This window comes from Aplysia californica, unplaced genomic scaffold, assembly GCF_000002075.1.
Source record: "Aplysia californica isolate F4 #8 unplaced genomic scaffold, AplCal3.0 scaffold00025, whole genome shotgun sequence".
NCBI lineage: Eukaryota > Metazoa > Mollusca > Gastropoda > Aplysiida > Aplysiidae > Aplysia > Aplysia californica.
In genome coordinates, this window is record NW_004797295.1 from 576766 (window position 1) to 598751 (window position 21986).

Sequence of the window (21986 nt, forward strand, 5' to 3'; positions counted from 1 at the left end):
AATACAAGTAGAATCTAACTCTTCAGTCAGCAAGAATAACAACTTTCTCCTCTTGCTACATTCAATTTTCTACTATTAGTAAATTGTTACAATTAAACTGATGTTGTCTGACCGTCGGGTACCGGTGTCGGTATGGGCGCCATAGCCGGCAGAAAATCGTCTGGTCTGGTCTGACCGTCGGGCCCGACGCCGGTGTGGGTCTAACCTTAAGATTCTTGTGTGCTATCTCCAGGCCCTAGATATCTATCTGGTCCCGTCTCACTTTGATTACCCTGTCAAACAAGTCAGCCTTCGCCCCTGAAAAACATTAAGAACAAGTTAGGCCTAGGCCTAGGCCTAGATCTATACCTCTTCTCCTTTCAATTAGATTTATTGAGCCAAGACCTCTCTAAATGCGCAGAGGATGAGGGTATCTCAGGTCTCAGGCATCTGTGAAAATGGCAACTTCTGGCTCTCTTTTAGTGTTGTCTTTTAGATCTAGATTACATTGATACTGACAGATCATGTAGGCCTATCATTTACTAAACTGGTCCTAATTGCCCTTGCTGTTTGCCTCTGTTACTATGTTGGTTGGAGACTGGTTGAGTAATGTATAATGTATCCGACTTTATAAATTAAAGTCTAGTACAATTTGGTTTCTAATGACAGGCATTTTCGTTTAGATTTGATACCAAGGAAATGCTGGAAAATTCCAGGAAAGTACACTGAACTTTACCAAGCACACGTTGCGCAAAAGGGCAGATTTGTTCAAAGGCACGCCTGTGTCATATCATCTATTATAACATATTGTTTGCCAAACAAGCTATGTTGCCGTGAAGAACCTAGCATACGGCAACGTTTGATTCCACAGTCCAGCGCGCAATTCGTCATGTAGATCAATCAATGTCAAGATAAGCTTATCATTGTAATATTGATCAGTAGCAGGGGAAAAAAATTAACATGTCGCATTTGTATCTCTCCTGACGTACCATGCTGGATCACTTGCCCTGCAAGCGACTTTGCTGTATCCGAGCCTGCTCACTTGTGTTAGTTGAATCTGAGTTATTTTAATTTATTTTTATTAATAGACAAAAATGGGAGTTAAATTTCTTTCGTTGAATCCGATGAGTTTGTTGAAACCGATTTCCACTGTATTCTGTGGTGATGGTTCAGCTAGGGCTAAGCACGTTCATGGCATAGTCCAGGGATGGGAATTCGGCAGAAATGATAATCAGGAGAAATTATGTATAGACTGCTAAGACTGCAGGGAAGGAAATATAAGGGCACAGAATTCTACACTAAGTGTAGAATTCTGTGTATAAGGGCCACACTGTGTAACACAGTTAGTAGACTTACTCTAGATGATCAGAAAGTTAGTCTTTGGTTTGTAGTTTAGAATAAAGTGCTAGAGTGTAAAAAGTTAGAGCTTTTTCATTTTCATTTTACAACTTTGGTTGACAGCTTTTCTTTGTTCAATCTTGAGCACTTTCCACCCTTTGACTCACTGTCTCAGACTTTTTTTTTTCTAAGCTATGGCATAGCTTTTTGTGTTCTTACTTTCTTGTTTTTACCAAAATAAATTATCTCTAGTCCTACTCTTGCATGACATGTCTTTCTGACTTTCATCCTGGGACCTGGGTCATCAACTTGGAGCTTTACCACGATTTTTTAAATTGCAGGGTATGCTTTTAGTTTTGGTACTGACTTACATTTGGTGATTTATTTCTCAGGTCACTTTATGTGGAAAGATGTCATCTGTGAATTTGTCTTATGAACATAATGTCGAGGATGTTCTAGACTTTGAAATAGACACTGACAAACCGGGAGGTACATTTGCTGTCAGTGTGGGTGCACTGCTTATGCTTGCATACTTTTTGTCATTGGTTGTGTCATATTTGCACATTCGCACTGATGTAAGTACTGCCTGCCTTGAATTTGTTACTTCTTTAAAAATCGATTGCTAGTAGCCTGTTTTGTCATATTGACTATCCATATTGAACTCTAGAAAATATTGTTAATGTCTGTGTACAATACAATTTCAAAATTCTAATTGACTAAATAAAAATCTGTTTTTTAGTCTACAAATCAGTGTCATGACACATGAAGTTATTGGTATCACCTTAAAGTTAAAGCCTCTTCATTTGCCATACTTTTGATGAAAAAGTTACTCATCTAATTTGAATAGAAATTGAGATATTTGCGATTGAAGGAGGTGGGGGTTGCCTCTAAATTAGCGACAAAATAGCCATCAGTTATAAAACATTTTGTGATGAAACCTTCCATTAATTATCAGCTCTTTTTCCTCAGTCTATTGTTTATCCCATGGCACGGGCACCAACAGGACAGTACTTCTGTGAGTACTTCATCCTGATCAGGACATCTCTTAGGCCAGGTGAGAATACCCCCCCCCCCCTTTCCTTTCATTGTCTCTTTTTCCCTAATATTATGTCTTTGATCAGTTGTATTTTGACATAACATCTCTATATTTGTATGCAGAACTTACTTGTCAAAAAGTTGTTTTTTGTTGTACCTGAATTAAATTGTTGTCCAATTTTGTTTATTTCTGACCACCATATTACAAAAGTCTAATAATTATGTATAGAGTGTAACACTTTAACATGGAGGCATGTGGCCTATTTTGATAAGTATTACATAAATCATACATTATACGTGGTGCAACTTATTGTCATATATTTCCATATTTCCTCTATTATTGAGATAAAAGTCTCCAACTTTTGCGCAATGACTTGTATAATTTGTGTTAACACCTGTTAGCTGTATTCTAGAAAATTCATTCTGTTAAAAATCCCAATGGGTGGTTTCTACAGATTTGAAAAGGTTTACAGCTGGGACAACATCACTTTTAAAAGCAAGCCCCGTCTTCTTTCTCCCAAATCAATGCTTATTGAACGTATGTTTTGAGAGCCTTAAATTGTAAAAAAAGTGTTCACTCTAAAATCAGTCTCTTCTAATTCTAAAAATTTTACCTCTAAAAAGTGTCATTGGTGAGCTATGACGTAGGTCATAATGTGTGTATGCAAAATGTCTGTGAGAAGCAGGAAGTTCTGTGAACAATTCCATTTGCCACATGACGGAGATTTTATAGTATTTAAATAGATTTATAGAGAGAAAAGTTTTTTCAAATCTAGCCTCAGTTGTTATGGAAAAATATGATTAAGTTAAGACAAATTGATACTCTGCTGTGCAAAGAATTGATGACATTGATTTACCTGTTAAAGAGATATTTGAGGATAACTTCGCCACAAATTTTTGACCGCTCTTCAGTCATATTGTTATCAAAATATTGTCACTCGTTTAGTCTCATTCTTTTTGTTACAATTTTCACCAGAGTCCTCATTTGATCGTCAGCTGAGAGGACGGATATTTATACAGCTGTTTGGATCCTTCGCAGATTCCCCTGTTCTTCTTTTGAAAAAAGGAAGAGGCATTCAGTTCTTTTTTGCCCGTGGCGCCACCAACATTTTCGTTTTCCATTCACCTTGTATGTATTTAGGGTTTTCTGTTTAACTTTAGATTTTAATACAAGTAAAATCTAACTCTTCAGTCAGTTATGTGATTTAAAAAAAAAAAAAGAAATCTGAAGATGTGCTGTCGGTATTTCAGTGTTCTTTAATAATTGATGTAGCAAACTTTGACATCTTCTAGTTCTTTTCAGTGACTGAAAATGCAGTGACAGAGGTCACCTTGACGTAGGCCTAGATGTTTTAATTTGACTGTTTTGAAAAAAGAAATGAATGTGTCTTTTTCCTTGACTCTTGTCATGCCTCAGGAAAGGACTGACGAAATAAATGTAATTCAAATTGATTGGTTACTGGATATTGATTCAAAGCAACTACAGTGATGGTTTCGCCTGTGGGTATTCATTCATGTGGTCAGAGAAGCTGTCCTATTTACCCGGTTGGCAAAGGATTTTTTTAAAGTATAATATCGGGGCAAACACAACTAGATTTAGGTATTATGGTTGCCTCATGTTTATCTAAGTTTCTTAATTTGGTTCTAGTATGCTCACTATTACGTTGATACTTCTATTTCAGATGATTTAGGTGACATTGTGAGTTTCAAATTTGAATTCATCAATGACGCTCCTTATGAAATTCCATTCATTTCTTGGTGAGTTTGATGTTTTAAAAAGTTTTCTCACGGGTTTTGAATAAACTCTTTCCGGACGTATCGCCGATATATTGGCACGAGTCCACGCCCCTTGCGGACGTATCGCCGATATATCGGTCGTGATAGGGTGCTTCCGTATTATTTTGTTTTAACCCAATCCGTCATTTATAATTAATTTTTATTGCTATTGAAAAACTCGGAAAGGATTTGGGAAACGAAAACATCTAGTTTCACTTTGTCAAAGCGTGGGTTTATGGAAAACGAGTGAATTAGTTCTTGCAGTCTTGCATCAACAAAACGATGTAACTGGACTCCGTATAAATTTAATAACTCAAACAAAAATTGGAATATTGCTTTCAAATAAAAAGCTGCGCATTCAGAAATTTATGGATTATGCTTTTGGCCTGTATATGATAAGATAGCTATTCTGGTTTGCTTTCACATGTTTGGTGAATGTAATTTTTCCCGTCAAAATTTATTTTTCTCATCACCATCCCCATTTCAAACCCTTCTAATGCATACATATGTTCAAAATTAATCCTTGTTTTATATTGAGATGTATTCCTCATTCAATTTCCTTCAATTTGATAAATCATATGTTATGTTACAGTTATGGTTATACTTCTATGAAGTTATTTTGTACACCACCTGCATAGCCAAATCGAGTCACAGGTTGGTTATGTCTAGACCCAAAAAAACTATGTCTGGAAAGAGTTAAGTGTAAAATAGTTCTTAACTTTTACACTGCATCCAAAAGCTATCTTTTTACATTGGACATTATCTGAAGTGTGTGGTAGTTCAGAAGCATTTCCAATTTGCTCTACAATTTTTTGTTACTTTTGTTTTGCAAAGGTGAGTGGGCATTTTTCAAGGGACTTGTTTTGTGACTTTTATCTTTCAAAAAAACAATGTGAGATGGGTGGATATTTACACTATATTTTTATTACTTTTATTTCAGTATCATTTTCTTTGAATTTGAAGGCTTCAACTGCTAACAGTTTAGCTTCTACTCTATTTTTTATCTTTCATTTTAATTTATGGTTATTAAAGTAGAATGATGCATGAAAGGAGAGATGTGATCTTTGATGATGAAGCTATGCTTTTGTTCTTTGTTTTATGTAGGTTTCCATCTTTTGTGTCAGTGCTGCGTCCTGCCACAAAAAAACATTGGGGATGCCAACCCGAAGAAAAACTTTTTTGTCATGACAAAATGGCAATGACATTTGACTGCACCCCAGGCCTGAGGTATTTCTCTGCAGTCTGTCTTGTTACTTTTTCTTTAAACAATATATTTTATTCAGTGCTGATAATCCTTAGGGAGCTGTAAAAGGATATGTAGTTGGGGAAGAAAGTGGTCATCTTAAACAGGGCATCATCTTGCACATTGTTTATAATGTAGGAAAAAATGCAAAGGGAGAAATGAGAAGTGATTGTTTGTACAGGCGATTGTTTTGGATAGGTGGTCGTTAAAGCAGGTTCGACTGTAGGTTTACATATTATTCTAGAGATTTGTTTTAGTGACAAAACTGTTCAAATGACTGAAAAATGAATTTAGTGGATTCAGACCTAGATCAGATAAACAAAACATAAAAATGATTGTTGGTGGCCTCATGGTTAGGCTCTCAGACTCGCAGCCGTAAGGTCGTGGGTTCGAATCCTGTCAGGGGCCCAACGTTGTGTCTTTGAACCAATTCAGACCTAGATGAGATAAACAAAACATAAAAATTAAAAAATGATCGTTGGTGGCCTAGTGGTTAGGCTGTCAGACTCACAACCGTAAGGTCGTGAGTTCGAATCCTGTCAAGGACCCGACGTTGTGTCCTTGAGAAAAGCATCTTGCACAAATTTTCCTCACTTGACTCAGGTGGGAATGGGTACCCAGCTATAAACTGTCCCCGGAGAAATTGCATTTGAAAATAGAAAAAGTTGCAAGAAAAATTAACAAAAGTTGCAAGCAAAGTGCATCTCGTGTATAGAGCTAAAAAGATATCATGGAATTATTGGAATACATAGTTGGTATGCTCATTGCAATCAAAGAACCAACATGAGTTTTGTTAGATCAAAATCAAAAGTAAATGTGAATGTTTAAAGAAAAAACTGCTTGGAGCTTGCATGGAGTACAAAACAGGGTGTCCCTTGACACATGCGTTAGTCTATGCGTCCGTCACCAAAATATCACTTCCAGGCCAGGCTAATGTACGACGTTTGTGCATGGTGTAGAACCGACAATCCACATCCACCACCTCAGACCAGCTAGGCTTTTCCTATTTTTAGCCCAGTGTGTTATGATTACGAGAACAACAGACAGCACAGGCACAGGCAATTTATTTATTTATTTATTTACATTTTCAGCATTTTTTCTAGTGTGTAGATCTATAGAAACATAAGTATAGGTCTAGACAATACTGCCTTTTTCCTTTTTATTGTACAGAGGCTAGAGTCTATCCCTGGCATACATTTTAGCTCATACCTACGTATTGCGCGAAGGCTAGGTCTAACTTATTTTTAGCTCTCCTGAGTACGAAATAATCTAGGACAAGTGCTTTAATTCCATTTTTGTTTGTTTTTCAGCACAAATCTACTACTGTACAACTTTAATAATTACAAGTATATTGATAATGTTAAGTGCAATGAGGAAGCAAAACTGTAGATGCAAATTTCCGTCCAAAATGAGTTGAATCAAGGTTTTCTTAGTCACCTGTACTGCTGACAAAAAAACATGCAAGCTGGAAAATCACGTAGTTAGGCAAAATAAGTCAGTGACTGACGAAAACAAACTCATTTGCGTATGAGCCTGGCCTGCAACTGACGAAAAAAATGCCAGTGGACTTGCCCCCTTAGGTCCTTAAACTCTTGCTGATGTTGGGCAGGTGAGATCAGCGTGGTTAAGGGGTTTTCTTGATGAATCGATCCATGTCGAGATCCTCCCTCCTTGCGTAAGCAGGTTAAAAGTCCTTCACAAATTTTTATACTAGATATATCTTCCTGGTGCTACAGAACCAAATGCGAGCTAAGTAATCAGACGATTGTGTTTACGATTGATTTTCTGTAGATCTAGACCTAGACCTAGCTAGAAGATGATTCAGTCCAAACAGGACCATTGGGGATCGGGTCAGGTCGGTTTGCTATCCAGATTGAGAGCGCAAAGCGGTTTTTGTGGCACAAGCCGATCGCGCCCGACTCGTTGCCTCAAAAACAAACTGTTTTCAGGTGACGAGTTGGGCAATCATCCCGACCCAACCCGACCCGATCCCATCCGCAATGGACAATGGGCACCTCATACAAAACAAGTGGTAGCGCCTATTTCTGGTACGGATTGTCCCCTTTAGCATCGTTATGGAAGAATGTTCCGGTTATTTTTAACAAGATTTTATTATTATTTTCCTAATTTTTTTGGGAAAATTGGCTAAACTTTGTGAACTCACGAAAAAGGCAAAAGTTGCTCTGAGGGCAAAAGATGAGCGCGCAAGTTGCGGGTTGCGAGCGTGAATTTCTTTGGGGACAGTTTAGACAGTGAAATAATCTTGTTAGTTTGTTAGTGTTTGAGCGTTTAATAGCTGCTAGCACTGTATGCTTCCCGGGAAGTTGAGAATGTTTCTGAGTGTTCTATGGTCTGCTGGGGTAATAATAGTGTAAAATGCATAGAGATTGCTTTCAAGTGGGGATATGCCCTATACAAATGCTGTTTTTAATTATTATTATTTTTTAAATTATTATTAATATTATTATTATTATTATTATTATTATTATCAGGGGCCCCTGACAAATTTTCCAGTTAGACCACTTTGCAATTAGGCATGCACTGGGTGTGTACAAAGGGGTAAAGCTAGCTTTTGTTTTGAGGCATGCACTCAGGCTCATAGGCTTAATATGAGGACAATATTAAAAGATCACCCACAATCAACTTTCTAAGAGCAAAAACTTAAAATCAGATCAAAACTGATATCAGTCACCTTAGATTTTACATCGTGTGATTGTAAAGGCGTCACACATTTCTTTTCATGCTATGCAAAGGTGTGTGGTTTTGCTTTTTTTCTGAATTTTCAGAAAACTGTAAATATGTTGAGATTTAAACATTCTAATGAACAATGCAACATGTTTGAACTTCTTGGCCAGATTTAGGTCAAATAGCTTTTGTTATTGTTTTTTCTTATTTCAGAGACTCAAATGGAATCCTTAAATCTCTTTTTCTGTATCATAACTGGCTTTCAATGATGAATTCACCTGTGAGATTTGGCATGTACAGCAACATTGTGAACACAATAATGGTGTATTTCTCTCCTGTGATGATCCTGTCCATTCTTGAGTTGTATCAGGTACGTAGCATTAACTGGAAGATGTATTAAGAGCACATCTTGAAGAAAATAATCTTTTAGAATATTATCAGTCGGTCTGTAGAGCGTTTCATAACACAGAAACTGCACTTTTAGAAGTTAAGAATGACCTCCTTTGTAAAGCAGACGAAGGCAAAGTGTCTGTTCTTGCCTTACTAGATCTAAGAAGTGCTGCATTTGATACCATTGATCATTCAATTTTGATCAGGAGGTTAGGCCATAGCTTTGGCCTATCTGGGACTGTTCTTGAATGGTTTGTGTCCTATTTGTCTAATCGCACTGTCTGAAGACCTACTTGTAAATGGTGAAATGTCATCCATTTTCAGCTTGCAATTTGGCGTGCCCTAAGAGTCCGTGCTCGGACCACTCTTATACACACTATATACAAAACCTTTAGTTCAATAATTAGGAAGCACGACGTTAACTACCACATGTACGCTGATGACATTCAGCTGTACAAGTCTGTTTTACCAACAAATTTCAATTGTCTAGTTACTAGCATGGAAAAATGTATTGTTGATGTAAAAAACTGTTGATATCAAACAGACCGATGTTCTGTTTTGCAATGCTAAACCAGGGATATTGCTTTGCAATTTTGACTATATTTGTATTTGGCATAACATCTATTTTAGAGATAAAGCGAAAAATCCAGGCGTTTATTTTGATTGCAAAATATCTATGCACCATCGTAATAAACCATCTATGTAAAGTAATTTATTTTAAACTACGCAGAATAGGAAAAATGTCAGCATATCTTAGTGTTGATTCCATCAAAACCCTCATCTCTTTTGTCCTTTCATGTCTAGAATACTGCAATTCTTTGTTTGGAAACCTTCCCACTGAAACGTTAAATATAGGTTTCAGAGACTCCAGAACCAAGCTGCTTGCATAATTTTAAAGAAATCTCTCAAAGAGCTTGTAACACCAATGCTAATTCAACTACATTGGCTCCTGATGAAAGCCCGAACTCAGTACAAATTAATTTTTCTTTGTTTTAAGTGCGTCCACAACATTGCACCATCATATCTTTGTGACATGGTCTTCGAATATAAACCATCTAGACCTTTAAGAAGAAAAGACTTTTAAGACCTGTCCAAAGCAAAAGTCAAGAGACTCGGAGGGAGAGCTTTTTCACACCACGTCCCCTCCCAGTGGAACGTTTTGCCAGCTCATCTACAGGAGTCTACCACTTTAACAAAATTCAAATCAGCACTTAAAACGCATTTGTTTCAGTCCAGCTTCAATCTGTAATTTCCGACATTCCCAATACAAATATTATTATGTTCTCTAAGTATCGTTTTTTCATGCTATTCTGTTCTGTAACAATTTATGACTGTGTGATGTCATCAATGTGTACGAGGATGTCTGGTTAAGTTTTGTGGGATTGTCTTTACTCAAGTATGTACTGGAGAGAGAGAGAGTAGGGAAGAGAGAGAGAGGGAAAGAGAGAGACAGACAGACAGACAGACAGACAGACAGACAGACAGCGAGAGAGAGAGAGAGAGAAAGAGAGAGACAGACAGACAGACAGAGAGAGAGAGAGAGAGAGAGGGGGGGGAGAGAGAGAGTTACTATAGGAGCTGTGCGCTCCATATGTTCTTTGTATTATTGTACAGCGCATTGAGCACTTTTTTGTGGAAATGCGCAGTATAAATGCAATTTATTATTATTATTATTATTATTATTATTATTATTCTATAAATGAATTTTGAGGTTTTGAATCTGAATGACTTTGGATTTTTCCACAGGAGTGAATCGTTTGACTTAGCATGTTGGAATTGAGCTACATCATTCATCTTAATGTGTGGGAATTAAACAATCATAAACTATTGTTTTTAAAGTATTAAGATAATATTTTAAAGGCTCCAAAATAAGTATAGCATAGATAGGTTCTAGCATACTCAGATTCATTGAAAAAAAGAGATGTTGGTCTCATTGCTAGGTTTTTTAATAATTTATCATTTGTATGACATTATTCTTTGTAAAATGTGTAATGTTGTTCACCATTTGCACAACAGTTTGTGCAAGATTCGAGAGATGCGCCTCAGTATCTGCCAGAGATTTTAAAAACCCCCGAAGTTTGTGTTGCTCTGACTGTGGTTCTGGTGTGGATCACTCAACTTCTGCTGGAGGCCTTATTAAGAAACACAGCCCCAAAATCCTAGTAAGTTTGAATGCTGCGGGAATGTTATGCTCAAATGTATGACAGTGATTTGGAAATGAAGTTTGCCTTATTGTGGAGCCAGCTGTTTAATGGGGTCCTCTTTTAAATAGCAAGGACTGCCCATCATCAAGGGAAATGATTCTACTATTACTAAATGAATGACACAATATTCAATATGATAACCAGAGGATTTTACTACCTTGAGCAAAACTACAGAGAAATGGAGAGGGGTTGCTGTTGTGGCTTTACAGGCCATGCTTTAAAAATGTTTACATATCTTTTACTTTTCCTGAGCCTTCAAACATGAGCACTGTTCTGTGAGCGGTCAAGCATGAACACTTTTCTGCAATCTAGTCTAATGATAGAAGACATAGTGGTAGAGACAATGTATGGCCAATCTTTCCTTGTCTAGATCTATCGCGCATGTTTGCCATAGGCAAATAAAAAGCAATGCCAATCAATCACAGCCCCAGCTCAGTGTTAGGTTATGACCCCAGTTAAAATAGGAAATTACATGAATTTCTGGATCAGAGGCTACATGTCAAATGCATGTTGCCTGAAATTTACAAGACAAGGATGGGAAGGTGGGATGGGCGGGGAGGGAGCAAATCAAGGAGAAGCACCAGCTCACAGAGAAAGGGGGATTATTACTGTGGGCACAGCTACAGGATGGGTGCTGTACTCTGTGTGCAGTATGTACCTACCTCTGATGGCCACTTTGCTGGTGGTATTGTGAGACAAATTTACATTAGTTTGTTAAAGACCCTGCAACTTGGGCTGTTGGTGGATGATGGTTTCGAGGGGCGACTAATATAATGTTCATTAACTCTTTAAGACCTGAGTTTTTTCCACCGTTTCCCTGAGTTTTTTCTACAGTCACCTAAACCTAGTGCACTATGTCTCATTATAACCCCAAAAGCTTGCCTCCAACTTCTAAATAGCGGAAACAAAGGCTTAGCCACTACTAAAACTTGGTTTGGGAATAGTTCCGAAAAACAAGCAAAAACTAGCACTAAATAAAACAAAACAGTTGTCACTAGCACTGGACGTTCCCAGCGTCCGATGGGGAACAGGGTTATCATCGCTGGATGCTCCCAGTGCCCGATGGGGTTCAAAGAGTTAAGGCATTGCTTTTTGTGCATTGGCAAAACCCGGCGGTAAGTAGGGCTGGTGGAAGGCTAAATGGTGACTACCTCTGCAATATATATTTTTTTTAGTAAGTGTTTCACGGCGTTCACAACTGCATAAGGTCATATGAGCGCGCGGGACACACCAAACATTTCCAGTTGGTAGGAAATTTTGAATTTTGCCCGGGTGGCGGCCAAAGCCTACTCTTATCAATTTTAGACCACCAAGGGATCTTTAATGTGCGCAACTTGCACACGTGACCTCAATGTATTATTTCATCCCATGCAGCCAGCGGTCAAATTCAGTGACCATGTCTGCTTCGACTAGTCCTTGGCACAGTATTTGTTTTGAACTCCAATTTCTTCCTTCTGTTGAAATCTCTATCTCCTTAGTCCTTTGATTTTGGGGAAGAAATGAAAGACACCTGTTCTCGGGAATAGTGGGATTTCCAACTGTTAGCAGTTCAGGGAATCGGTGACCTGTTGAGCAGTGTGCACAAGTGTGCTGTCATGATGGAAGACAACACCTTGCTCAAGCAGACCCGGCAGCTTTTTTTTGATTGCTGCTCTCAGCTTTGTTTGAAAAACCATCTTGTAATAGTAAGCATTGACTGTTGTTCCAATAAAATTGCCACACCTTAGTGATAGAAAAACATGACATGCATAACTTTCAAAGCACCTTTCTTGCATCGAGCTTTCTGGGTTGTGGTGGCCCTGGGTTTCTCCATTTTGCTGATTGTTTACTGGTTCTGATTCCCTTGAATACACCCATGTTTCATCATCTGTTATCATCATTGCCTTTCTCACCCTTGATCAGGATATAGGCCACGAACACTTTCCACCTTTCCCTATCCTGGGCTAGTTGCTTGATGTTACTCCATGTCTTCCCACTTTTCTGTACATCCATTTCCGTGACTCTTCTCTAGGTTCCATGTGGTCTTCCCCTTGATCTTTTACCCTGTGGGTTCTAATCTAACACTTTCCTTGTTATGCAGCTGCTTGACTTCCTGAGAGTGTGTCCAAATCCATCGCCAACGCCTTCTTCCCATCTCATCTCTGACTGGGCTCTGTCTCGTTCTTCTTTATACTTCTTCGTTAGTAACTTTTTCTGTCCATCTCAGTAACTTCCTTAGGCACCTGTTCAAGAAAACCTGGATCCTCTTTATGCAAGTCTGAGATGCGTTCCATGCCTCACATCCATACAACAAGACTGACTTCATATCACCCGTTATATTTTTTAAAAGATCTGTCCCTTTGTTCTGTACCTGGTGGACAAAACCATGTGTGCACTCGATTGGGGGGGGGGGGGGGCTCTCGTGGTCTAGAGGCTAAGGTGTTTGTCTCTCATGCAATAGATTCCGGATTTGAATCCGGATAGCGACGGAAAATTTTCTTCTCTAAAATTTTCTCCTTTTATATCCTTTCCTGCTCTCTTACAATGTTCTGTCGTCTGCTGGGCTCCTGACTCTTTCTGCAGCCTTTCTGCTGACTCCTTGGCTCCTCCTTACTGATGTCTTTCAGCCACGCCCCTGATCTTATGGTAGGTAAGATCTACACTTAGCCTTCTCGGATAAGGGCGAAAAATCTCTGAGGTCTCGTGTGCAAGTTACATACATCAAAGATCCCTTGATGGTTCAAAATCGATAAGAGTAGGCTTTGGCTGCCATCAATGCAAAATTTAACTTTTTCTACCAACTGAAAATGTTTCAAGTGTCCTGCGCGCTCACATGACCTTATGCAGTTGCGAGCACTGTAAAACAGCACTGATCTTCCTTTTGCCCGTCAATCAGCAGACGAGGAACCCATTTTGCACAAAGCTTTATTTTATTAAGGCCACACATGAGGTTTTGGGGTCTAATTTGGGTCCAAACAATGTTTTTGGGCTTTAAGTAACTTCCCTTGAAAATTATGTGCTAAATCGGATGGAAGTACTCCCAAAGCTCTATTTCAAAGAGATAGCTGTATAAAGGTTGTAACATTGTGAGCCAATACTTTAGAACAATTTTGAGATGTTTTTGCTCCTTTCCTCAAAATGTTCATTTCTAGGCTTTAAAAACTAACAATTAAAAAACCATCCAAGATAGAGACATGAAATTTGAAGGATAAGTGCACCATGCAATTTTAAATAAAATTACCGTAGCTTTTTCTAATATTTGGTTAAAAAATATTTTAAAGGATTTTTTTACTTTGTTATTTTTGTCATTCGCTTATTTAAAAAAAAAAAAAATTTCTCTTTTATTTTTCCCAGAAGGGCACTTTGGTTTACAGTGACAAACATAAAAATACATATATATTAATACGTACATACATAAATACGTGCACAAATACAAACATAAATACACAATATTACACAAATACAAAACAGTATACAACCATGCCATTGTCAGGCGCCACTGTGCAGCACCCTGTATTTTGAGCTAGGGTTGTCATGTCTTGCTTAAGGACACACCCCAGTGACCACCATCTGATCCCCATGTCACCAATACTTTCTTGACATTACTTGAGTCTAAACTCACCTACTTAGCCACTGGAGACCCTAATATGCAAGTCTTCTAACAGTAATAGAATGATTGATATTTACAATATCAAGAAAAGCTAGCGTCATTTTCTTAAGATGTGTGTGCAGATTACAAATATATTATTAGTTAATAGATTTAGCTTCAGATAGTCGGGTTTCACTCTAATTTGCCATTTATGTTATTATATAACTGATAATGATTCCCAAAACTGAATATTTTTAATCCTTGAATGGAATACTATGAGAAAATACCAGTTAAAATCACTTGATTGTAAATTTTGGTGCTAAGAAGTAGAGTGTGGCCTTACGATCGTCTGTGAGAATTTCATGAGCTGCTGTCTTTAGCAAAACAACTTTTTCAGATATATTGCTCACAGTTTTTTGCCTGTCTTCTTAGACAGAATGTTGAACCTGCAAAATTTTTTGTTCAGAAACAAAACTGGGCCCCATTAGGATATTGGGGAAATGGGTAATTTTTTTGGACAGTTTCTCTAAAAGAACCAGGAACTTAATGACTGCTGAAACATCATATTTTGAGAATAAGCCTTTCATCTTTTTGATCGCCATGGTGTGATCAAGCCCCAAAAAGTAAACATAAATAAAGCATATTAATGACAATTACCGGGTTGTGTAGTGGTATGAAAATGATGTAGAAATTATACACATGTTGAAATAAGGTAATGTAAAATTTCTTACTATTTGCTTGAAAAATATGCGAGTTATAAGACAGGGAAACTTTCCTCTTGGTCAGACCTTGTATTACTATGCCTACAATAGTGGAATAATGTCGTCTACATTTCAAAATTCATAATAAGTACTGTGTAATGTATTCCAGATTTCAGAGAAGTACTATGTAATGTATCAGGGTTTGAATAGTATTTTGTATTTTGGGATACTGAGATACAAAAATGAAACATTGTTTCAGTCTCTACAAACTGAACAAAATTAGGTTGGCTAATCATTCAATTAGTCTACAATCTGGACATTTTCATGAAGCAAGGCGTTAGCCACCAGCTCTACCCTCAATGCTAACAGGCCTGTTTGTGTATTTGTCCTGGGACTGCTATCTTTGTTTATTACACACCTCTGCTTTAATGGGAAGGAAAAAGGGACTCCTCATTCCAAATCAGATTTTAGATAAAAGCTTTTGTGATGGGTCAATGGCACTCTCAAACTACTTTCAGTCATTCAGAACGACCTATGTATCACACAGAATGTATGCTGTGCTGTCTAGCTGTATGTTGAACGCATGTCTAAGGTGACCACCATTAATACGAATGGAAGGTGGACATGTGTTCACATGTTTTTGTAATAGTAATACAGATCAAGGTTTAAGGTTTCATGAATTTTATACTCTATCCGTTCAATATCGTGTTTTCAGTTGTGCATCATTGAAACTCTATGATGGCCTCGCAGATGTCATAGAGTCTCCATTCATTGGACGCGATTTTCTTGTTGAATATGACTGGGAAGGAGTCAAACCATTGATTCCCAGACACGGTGTAGTAATGGCCATGGGGAGCTCACATGGATATGCCCAGAGTGTCTTTAACATTGGAAAGCTTCATTCTGTCTACAATCTTTGGGGCATATATACATTAGAGGAACAAAGGTCCTGAGTTGTTGTTTTTTTGCTTGTTTCTTGTCTTATTTCTTCCCTGTGTTTCTGTTGAAGTTCTGGGTGAGTTATGTGTAGAAGATAAGATTCCTGTGTATGGTTATCATAAGAGAAAGTCAATGGTGGAGGAAAACACCAGATGTTCTTGAAAGATGTGTAGAGATACTTTTTCATTTATAACATCTAGGATTTGAGAAAACAAAATTTGCCAAATGCCTAGCACTTCTTTGTAAGGTTTCTTATGAAGGGACTTAATTGTGGGTTTTTTTGTGTTGTTTATTTAGAATAACTCATTTATAATATTAATAAGATTTTGAATCTTTCTTTAGCCTCTATAATATAATCAAAATGGTCATGTTGATTATATGAAAGCTCAAAGGGAAGGGAATTTATTACATAAAATGTGACCTCAGAATCAAAAATGAATTACATTTGTGGGGCTAAAATGTGAGCAAATTTCTTTGACCAAAAGTTCAGATGGTCGGGAATTTGGAATGATGTTTATTTGCAGTTTCTTATTTCAACGGACATTCCTTTTTTGTTGTGGTTTTCCCACTTTTTTTTACTTGTGTGGGAGCAGATATTGAATTTTAATATGACTTTTAAAAATAAGACAAGACAGAGTTGACAAAAAAATAGGAAAAAGTCAGAATTCTAAGGGTCAGTAATTTATTAGTAAAATGCTGACATTAAGCTCTGTAATATTACAGCTTCCTTTGTACTGCTTCTCTCAGCGATATTTTGGAGAGAGCAACGGAGCATCAATGGACGTGTCCAGAATTCAAGGATGTAGCTTCCTGAAACAATGAATGAACAATGAATTGTACTTCTAAGCTTAAGGGTTGCTGTGAACATTATGTTAGATCTAATTAGAGCAGTGCATTCTGTGATAATGTCAAGAGATTTTGTTGTACAGCAAGAAGCTTTCTAAGTTTATTCTCAAGAGAGATTGTATTATTTCTATATCTTTATATGTACCGGGAGAAGTACCAGATGCATTGATGCAGATTCTGAGATGGTGTAAAATTTCTTTAAAAGAAAGAAAAGACAGATTTAAGTGGCTGGTTGAAGGATGACTGATTTTTACATTTACTTTTCATGTGTTCAGAGAGTGGAGTATCTTTACACGAAGCATTAATGCAGCTGCTCTTCCGCTGCCTCCGTCAATGAGGTGGCTTGCTAAGGAAACTTGGAGCATCAAAGAAGAAATACTTGTAAATCAGTATGAAAGAACACACGACAGTCCAGTGTGCCTCTTCTGTTCCTGGTTACGCGACTGGCCTGCACCTTACATTAATGAACCTCAGCAGGTACGCCCAATTGTTTAATTTTAAAAAAAAAATTTTTAAGATGTGCTTTGGGTTTTTTTTTCCTTTCCTTGTGACATAATTGTTAACTGTTTAGTTTTTTTTAGCCTCGATTAATGTTTATTTTGGTGCATATATTTGTATTACCATTAAACTTAAGTGCAAAGTGAATCGTGTCTTCAAACATTTTTTTTAAAAGAATAGGCCCTTTAACTTTTTTGGCCTTCTTAATTTGAACTTGCCATATGATTTTGCTTTCAAATTAAAGAGTTTCTTGGGCCTGAAGATGCAATCATCATGACTAAACTTGATATGTTATTGTGATACATTTTTACACCTGCTTTTGAAGAGGATTGCTCACATTCTTGCTGTGCTCTATGATAACCAATAGCCTTGTGTGATCACCAGACATGGCTTTTTGAGTAGATGTTAGTAGTATCAAAGTCTTACAACTGAGAAAAATGGGGTCATACCTGCATTTTGTTTTGTGAATCCAGAATCCTCGATGATGGTTAATGTAAAAGTTCTTTTTTCTCAGGAAAGGGGGATCTGTTGCAAACCATCATTCATGGGAGTCGGATATTGAGCATGGATGATGCGATATTGTAAGGACATTGCTACCTGTAAAAGCTTGCTCCACACTCATGGTATTTTTATGATGCAAGGTTCATGCTTGTCTATTATATTCCAGGCAGGTGTGATCTTCAGTAACATCATCTGCAAAGATATTCTTACCCTCATCAAGATGGAGAACAGGCTCACCCGTGCACGATTTGCTCGTGTTTGTTTGTTCCAATGGCATGGATTGCTGTGTTTTGTTTTCTTGTACTTCATTTTGCAAGAAGCAGACAGAAGAAATGAAGCCACATCAGCTGTAAGTGAAGAGTTTCTTGGCAAAAATTGTTAAGTCCATTTTTTTTTTTACAGACATAGTGAGAGTGAGAATATTCGGACTTGTGATTCCCATAACCGATGTAGATTCATACAAAAAAAGAACATTTTCAAATTCTTAAATTCACGCTGTATGGCTTGTAGCCATTTGAGGGAAATAATCTATTTTTTAACATTTGTGGTGTGATATGCTCATAGATCCTTTTAGGTTTGGGCCACTGATTAGAAATAAGTGATGGGACTTGTTGCTTGCAGAGCTTAGTGTGGACTGTTGTGTTAACATTACTTAAAAAGGAAAGAGAAAAGGAAGGTGAGGTGGGGTGGGAGGGTTCCTGTTGTGTGTGACTCTTCAGCAGATTAAGGGGAGGGACCCCGGAAGTCCTGATTTGGCTCAAAACTGGATTCTAAGTTGTGGGCATTTTTAGCTTCTTCAGCCTCTCTTACCACTAATTCATCACATAAGAACCCCTTAAAACCTTATTTCTTCCCATTCCAGGCGTGTTTGTCACCACCATTTCCTCATAAAGTCAGTCTTTTATTTTTCTTTATCGTCCGTTTTCTCGAAACATGGTTTTTCTATATACTTTTTAAAATAACTCCACCTTGTTTCATCCAATCCTCATTAAATTTTCACAGAATGAAGAAAAGATGTAATACACTTTTGTGATGAAATTTTGATATATCGCTAGCTGCGTGATTCTACTGCCTAAGTGACAAAATTTTCGAAAATCACTTTTTGATCCCTTTATGTAGTACAGCCTTTGATCCACCTTATGTTAAAATCCCGAGTTTGAAAGATTACTGCAAAATGTTTCAATCCTTCAGTAAATCAATTGCCTATATCACACCAGTCCCCAATTTCCATGTGATTCAACCGCCCAAGTGCCAGTTTTGCAGCCTGGTGGCGAATGGACGGTTGAATCACGCAAACTCAGTGGCTTGTTGAGGTGTTCACCTGTCGCGTAGGCGGAGTGATCCATACGACTGTGACCTTTGTCAAAACAGACTGAGGGTAACATCAAAACAAAGAGCTGCCTTTGCTAAATTCGACTCAAATCAAACTCTATCGATAGCCAGGAGATTTTGTCCTAGTAGTTTGCATAATCTATCTCTAGGTTTGGTAGTGTAGTTGAGAAAGGGCAAGATGGCATCAAAGAATATGTTAATACTGACTCTACCAAGTTGGTAAATTATGGGAAAAGCTACAGATGATTGATTTTTTTAAAAAGTCTATGATTGACAGCTAAAGGGCACTCATTTCACATTCGGTACTACTATTGGAAAATATTTTTATCAATACTCTTTGCGTTTCTTAATTTACTTTAAGTGTGCACCCTTTGCTGTGTCTGTCATGTACTATTCTTGAATCATTGATTAGTTAATCAGTGACGGGTAGATGATACTTAATTTGTCACTCAAAAAAAGCAACTCGTAAACATATTCGCCCCGAAAATTATCTCTTCAGCAAACCTTCAACTTAAACTCTCCAGCTCTACACTTCAATTTGAAATAAATCTCATACATTCTACCTATATGCAAAACAATGAGTTTGAATACAACTGCCCTCACTCAGTGGTTATTCATGACTGTTGGAAAGACAGTTTATTTGACTTAAAGATGGGAGCTCGCAGTGGATGGGATCAGATTATGTCTCGTGTACATGGACTTGGGGGTGGATTTGTTAGTATGACTTTGAATGCATATGCTGCACTTATGATATATAATAATAGGACCAAATTAACTGTCTAATTTTTAAAAAATTTGGTAACCATATATATAAAAATCAGTTGTATTGCAGATTGAAGAACCAGTATTTGACTACCCCTGAGATCTAAATGGCGAACACAAAAAAGAACATGGCATCACTTTTTGCTTGCTGGGGTCATAGGATTTAATTAGCCCTGATGTGACTTTGCCGGTGTCCTTTAAGAAGTTTACATTTTTGTCAACTTTCAAAACAATATGACTTCCTTCCCATCCACACTACACACCATTACACTGATGTACTGAAAATTTATTGTTTTGAGATTGATTCATTCCTTGAATGGTTATTTTCTGTGCCTTAGTTTTTGTTTCAAACATGTTTATAAAATATCTAATTTGTCCTATTTTTATTTACATACGTTTGCATAAATGATTCTTCATTTTAACATCTGTTCAACGGATTTCTCCAAAATCTGTGTTAAACTGACAATGAATATCATGCCCAATACCTTGAGAAATGGTTGAATCTGGCCTTGTGGTCAAGTTTTAGGAGTAGAAATGCACATCTACAGTTTTGACAAAATATGCTGAGTGCTAGAACCCTGCTTTACTATGAAACACACAAGACAAAGACACTTTGCCTTTAGACATGAGTCATACAACTACGAATGAGATGTGATCATTTAAATACACATATTTGTTTAACTCTATTAAAATTCCACTACTGGTGCACCTTGAGAAAGAAGAAGATTGCATATCTTTATAATGTCGCATCATTCTCCTCGCATGTTGCGGTGAAAAATCAAGACGACTCAGCTGTGAGTTGACTTGACATTATGTACATACTCGCAGTGTAATCTCAACTCATCTGGCACTTGTTATCAAGATGTATGCAAGGATAATTTCTTTGTCCTGTCAAATACACGTATCAGGTGCAGCTAAACACAAGGTTTTGTGGTGCAAAACAAGAAAGAGAGTAGGGTGTTGACTGGCCTTATGGTGTGGTGTTCCTCACCAAATATTCATCTGCCAGAAAAGGAGGAGGGCACAGGGAGTGCGGGGGGGTGGGGGTGGGGGGTGTGAATGAAGGTTGTCTGCTTGTTCCACCTTCTGGTACTTCTACATATATGTATGACCCACCTGCGGTAATAACCAATGGGCCCTTATGTGTTTTCACATCTTAATATAGAGGAGAGGCAGAGAGGCACCTGTGTAAGAAGCGGAAGTTTAGGGGCATCTCCCGGAGGAACCTGTGGTCAAGAGTAACACTGGCCTTTTCAGGATGAAGGCAGAGGGAAGGGGGCCTTTAGATGAAGAGGTGACTACTTATCTATCTGTGTGGGGGCAACCATAAATGAAGCCAAAGAAGCAGTGTGAATAGTGTTGCAAGGACCTCCCTGTAGTTGGGCTTTGGTTTCTAAGTGTGGCTGTTTACTGCTGTTTCCTTCTGCTTCATGTCTAGTCTTGTTTTTATCTCTGCTCACGTTTGTACTACTGTGACAGCATTATAGTCTGCAAAAGAATAAGAATGTCTTTGAAAATGAAAATATGAGTACTATACCATTATTTTTTTAATTGCTATTTTGTGAACAATTTGTGATAGAAATACTTAACAAATGCTGATACTATCATAGTGATTGTCTGACATTGACAGCCAGTTTATTCTCTATTACTTTCAGATCAAAGCCTTCATTCGGAGAACAGTGGATCAATTTAGCAACAGGAATGCGCGTGAAATCCAGGCGAAGTGGGAATTGAGAAAGCGACATTTCCAGTCTGTATTTAAAGGAAAGATCAGATCTGTAACTTCCCTACCAGCAGGAGTGTTACAAATAAAGGGTAATTTTGTGACATAATTTATTTTTACATCATATTTTCCAACAAGATGGACCTTGTGATATCCCTTGTTTTTTTTTAGATCTAGTCTTAGAAAATAGTTTGAAATGATGTGCAGTTTTTATTTTAACACTGGTGGTGACTGCTATATGAGGCATCGTGGTGAAATCAGGCGCTCGTCAAAATAATGAAATCCAAGAAATCGGCATTTTTCTGCTAGTTTGGGCATGTTTTTCGAATTTTTGTTTTTTGGCTCAGCACCTTGTATGTCAATTCAAAAACACTTTTATGTGTGGATTTTATGGAAAAGTTGATTAGAGGCAAAAAAAAGAAGTACATTTTCAGTTTCCCAGAGTCCTCCATTAAAGAGTGGACAG

At 37.6% G+C, this 21986-nt stretch overlaps 1 protein-coding gene across 4 annotated transcripts in view; it reads left to right on the forward strand.

The window, feature by feature from the left end:
- LOC101848797 overlaps positions 1-21986 on the forward strand; it is a 52496-nt gene that overhangs the window by 4489 nt on the left and 26021 nt on the right. For all 4 annotated transcript variants that reach the window (XR_004859247.1, XR_004859250.1, XM_035972859.1 and 1 more), the window contains exons 2-12: positions 1710-1892; positions 2287-2371; positions 3329-3481; positions 4035-4110; positions 5233-5355; positions 8270-8426; positions 10463-10608; positions 15635-15865; positions 16980-17181; positions 17870-18052; positions 21453-21612. Coding sequence is in view for 2 of the 4 variants with exons in the window: in XM_035972859.1 (XP_035828752.1) it covers positions 1728-1892; positions 2287-2371; positions 3329-3481; positions 4035-4110; positions 5233-5355; positions 8270-8426; positions 10463-10608; positions 15635-15865; positions 16980-17181; positions 17870-18052; positions 21453-21612 (1681 nt within the window). In the remaining 2 variants the exon portion in view is untranslated. The remainder of the gene's footprint in view (positions 1-1709; positions 1893-2286; positions 2372-3328; positions 3482-4034; positions 4111-5232; positions 5356-8269; positions 8427-10462; positions 10609-15634; positions 15866-16979; positions 17182-17869; positions 18053-21452; positions 21613-21986) is intronic.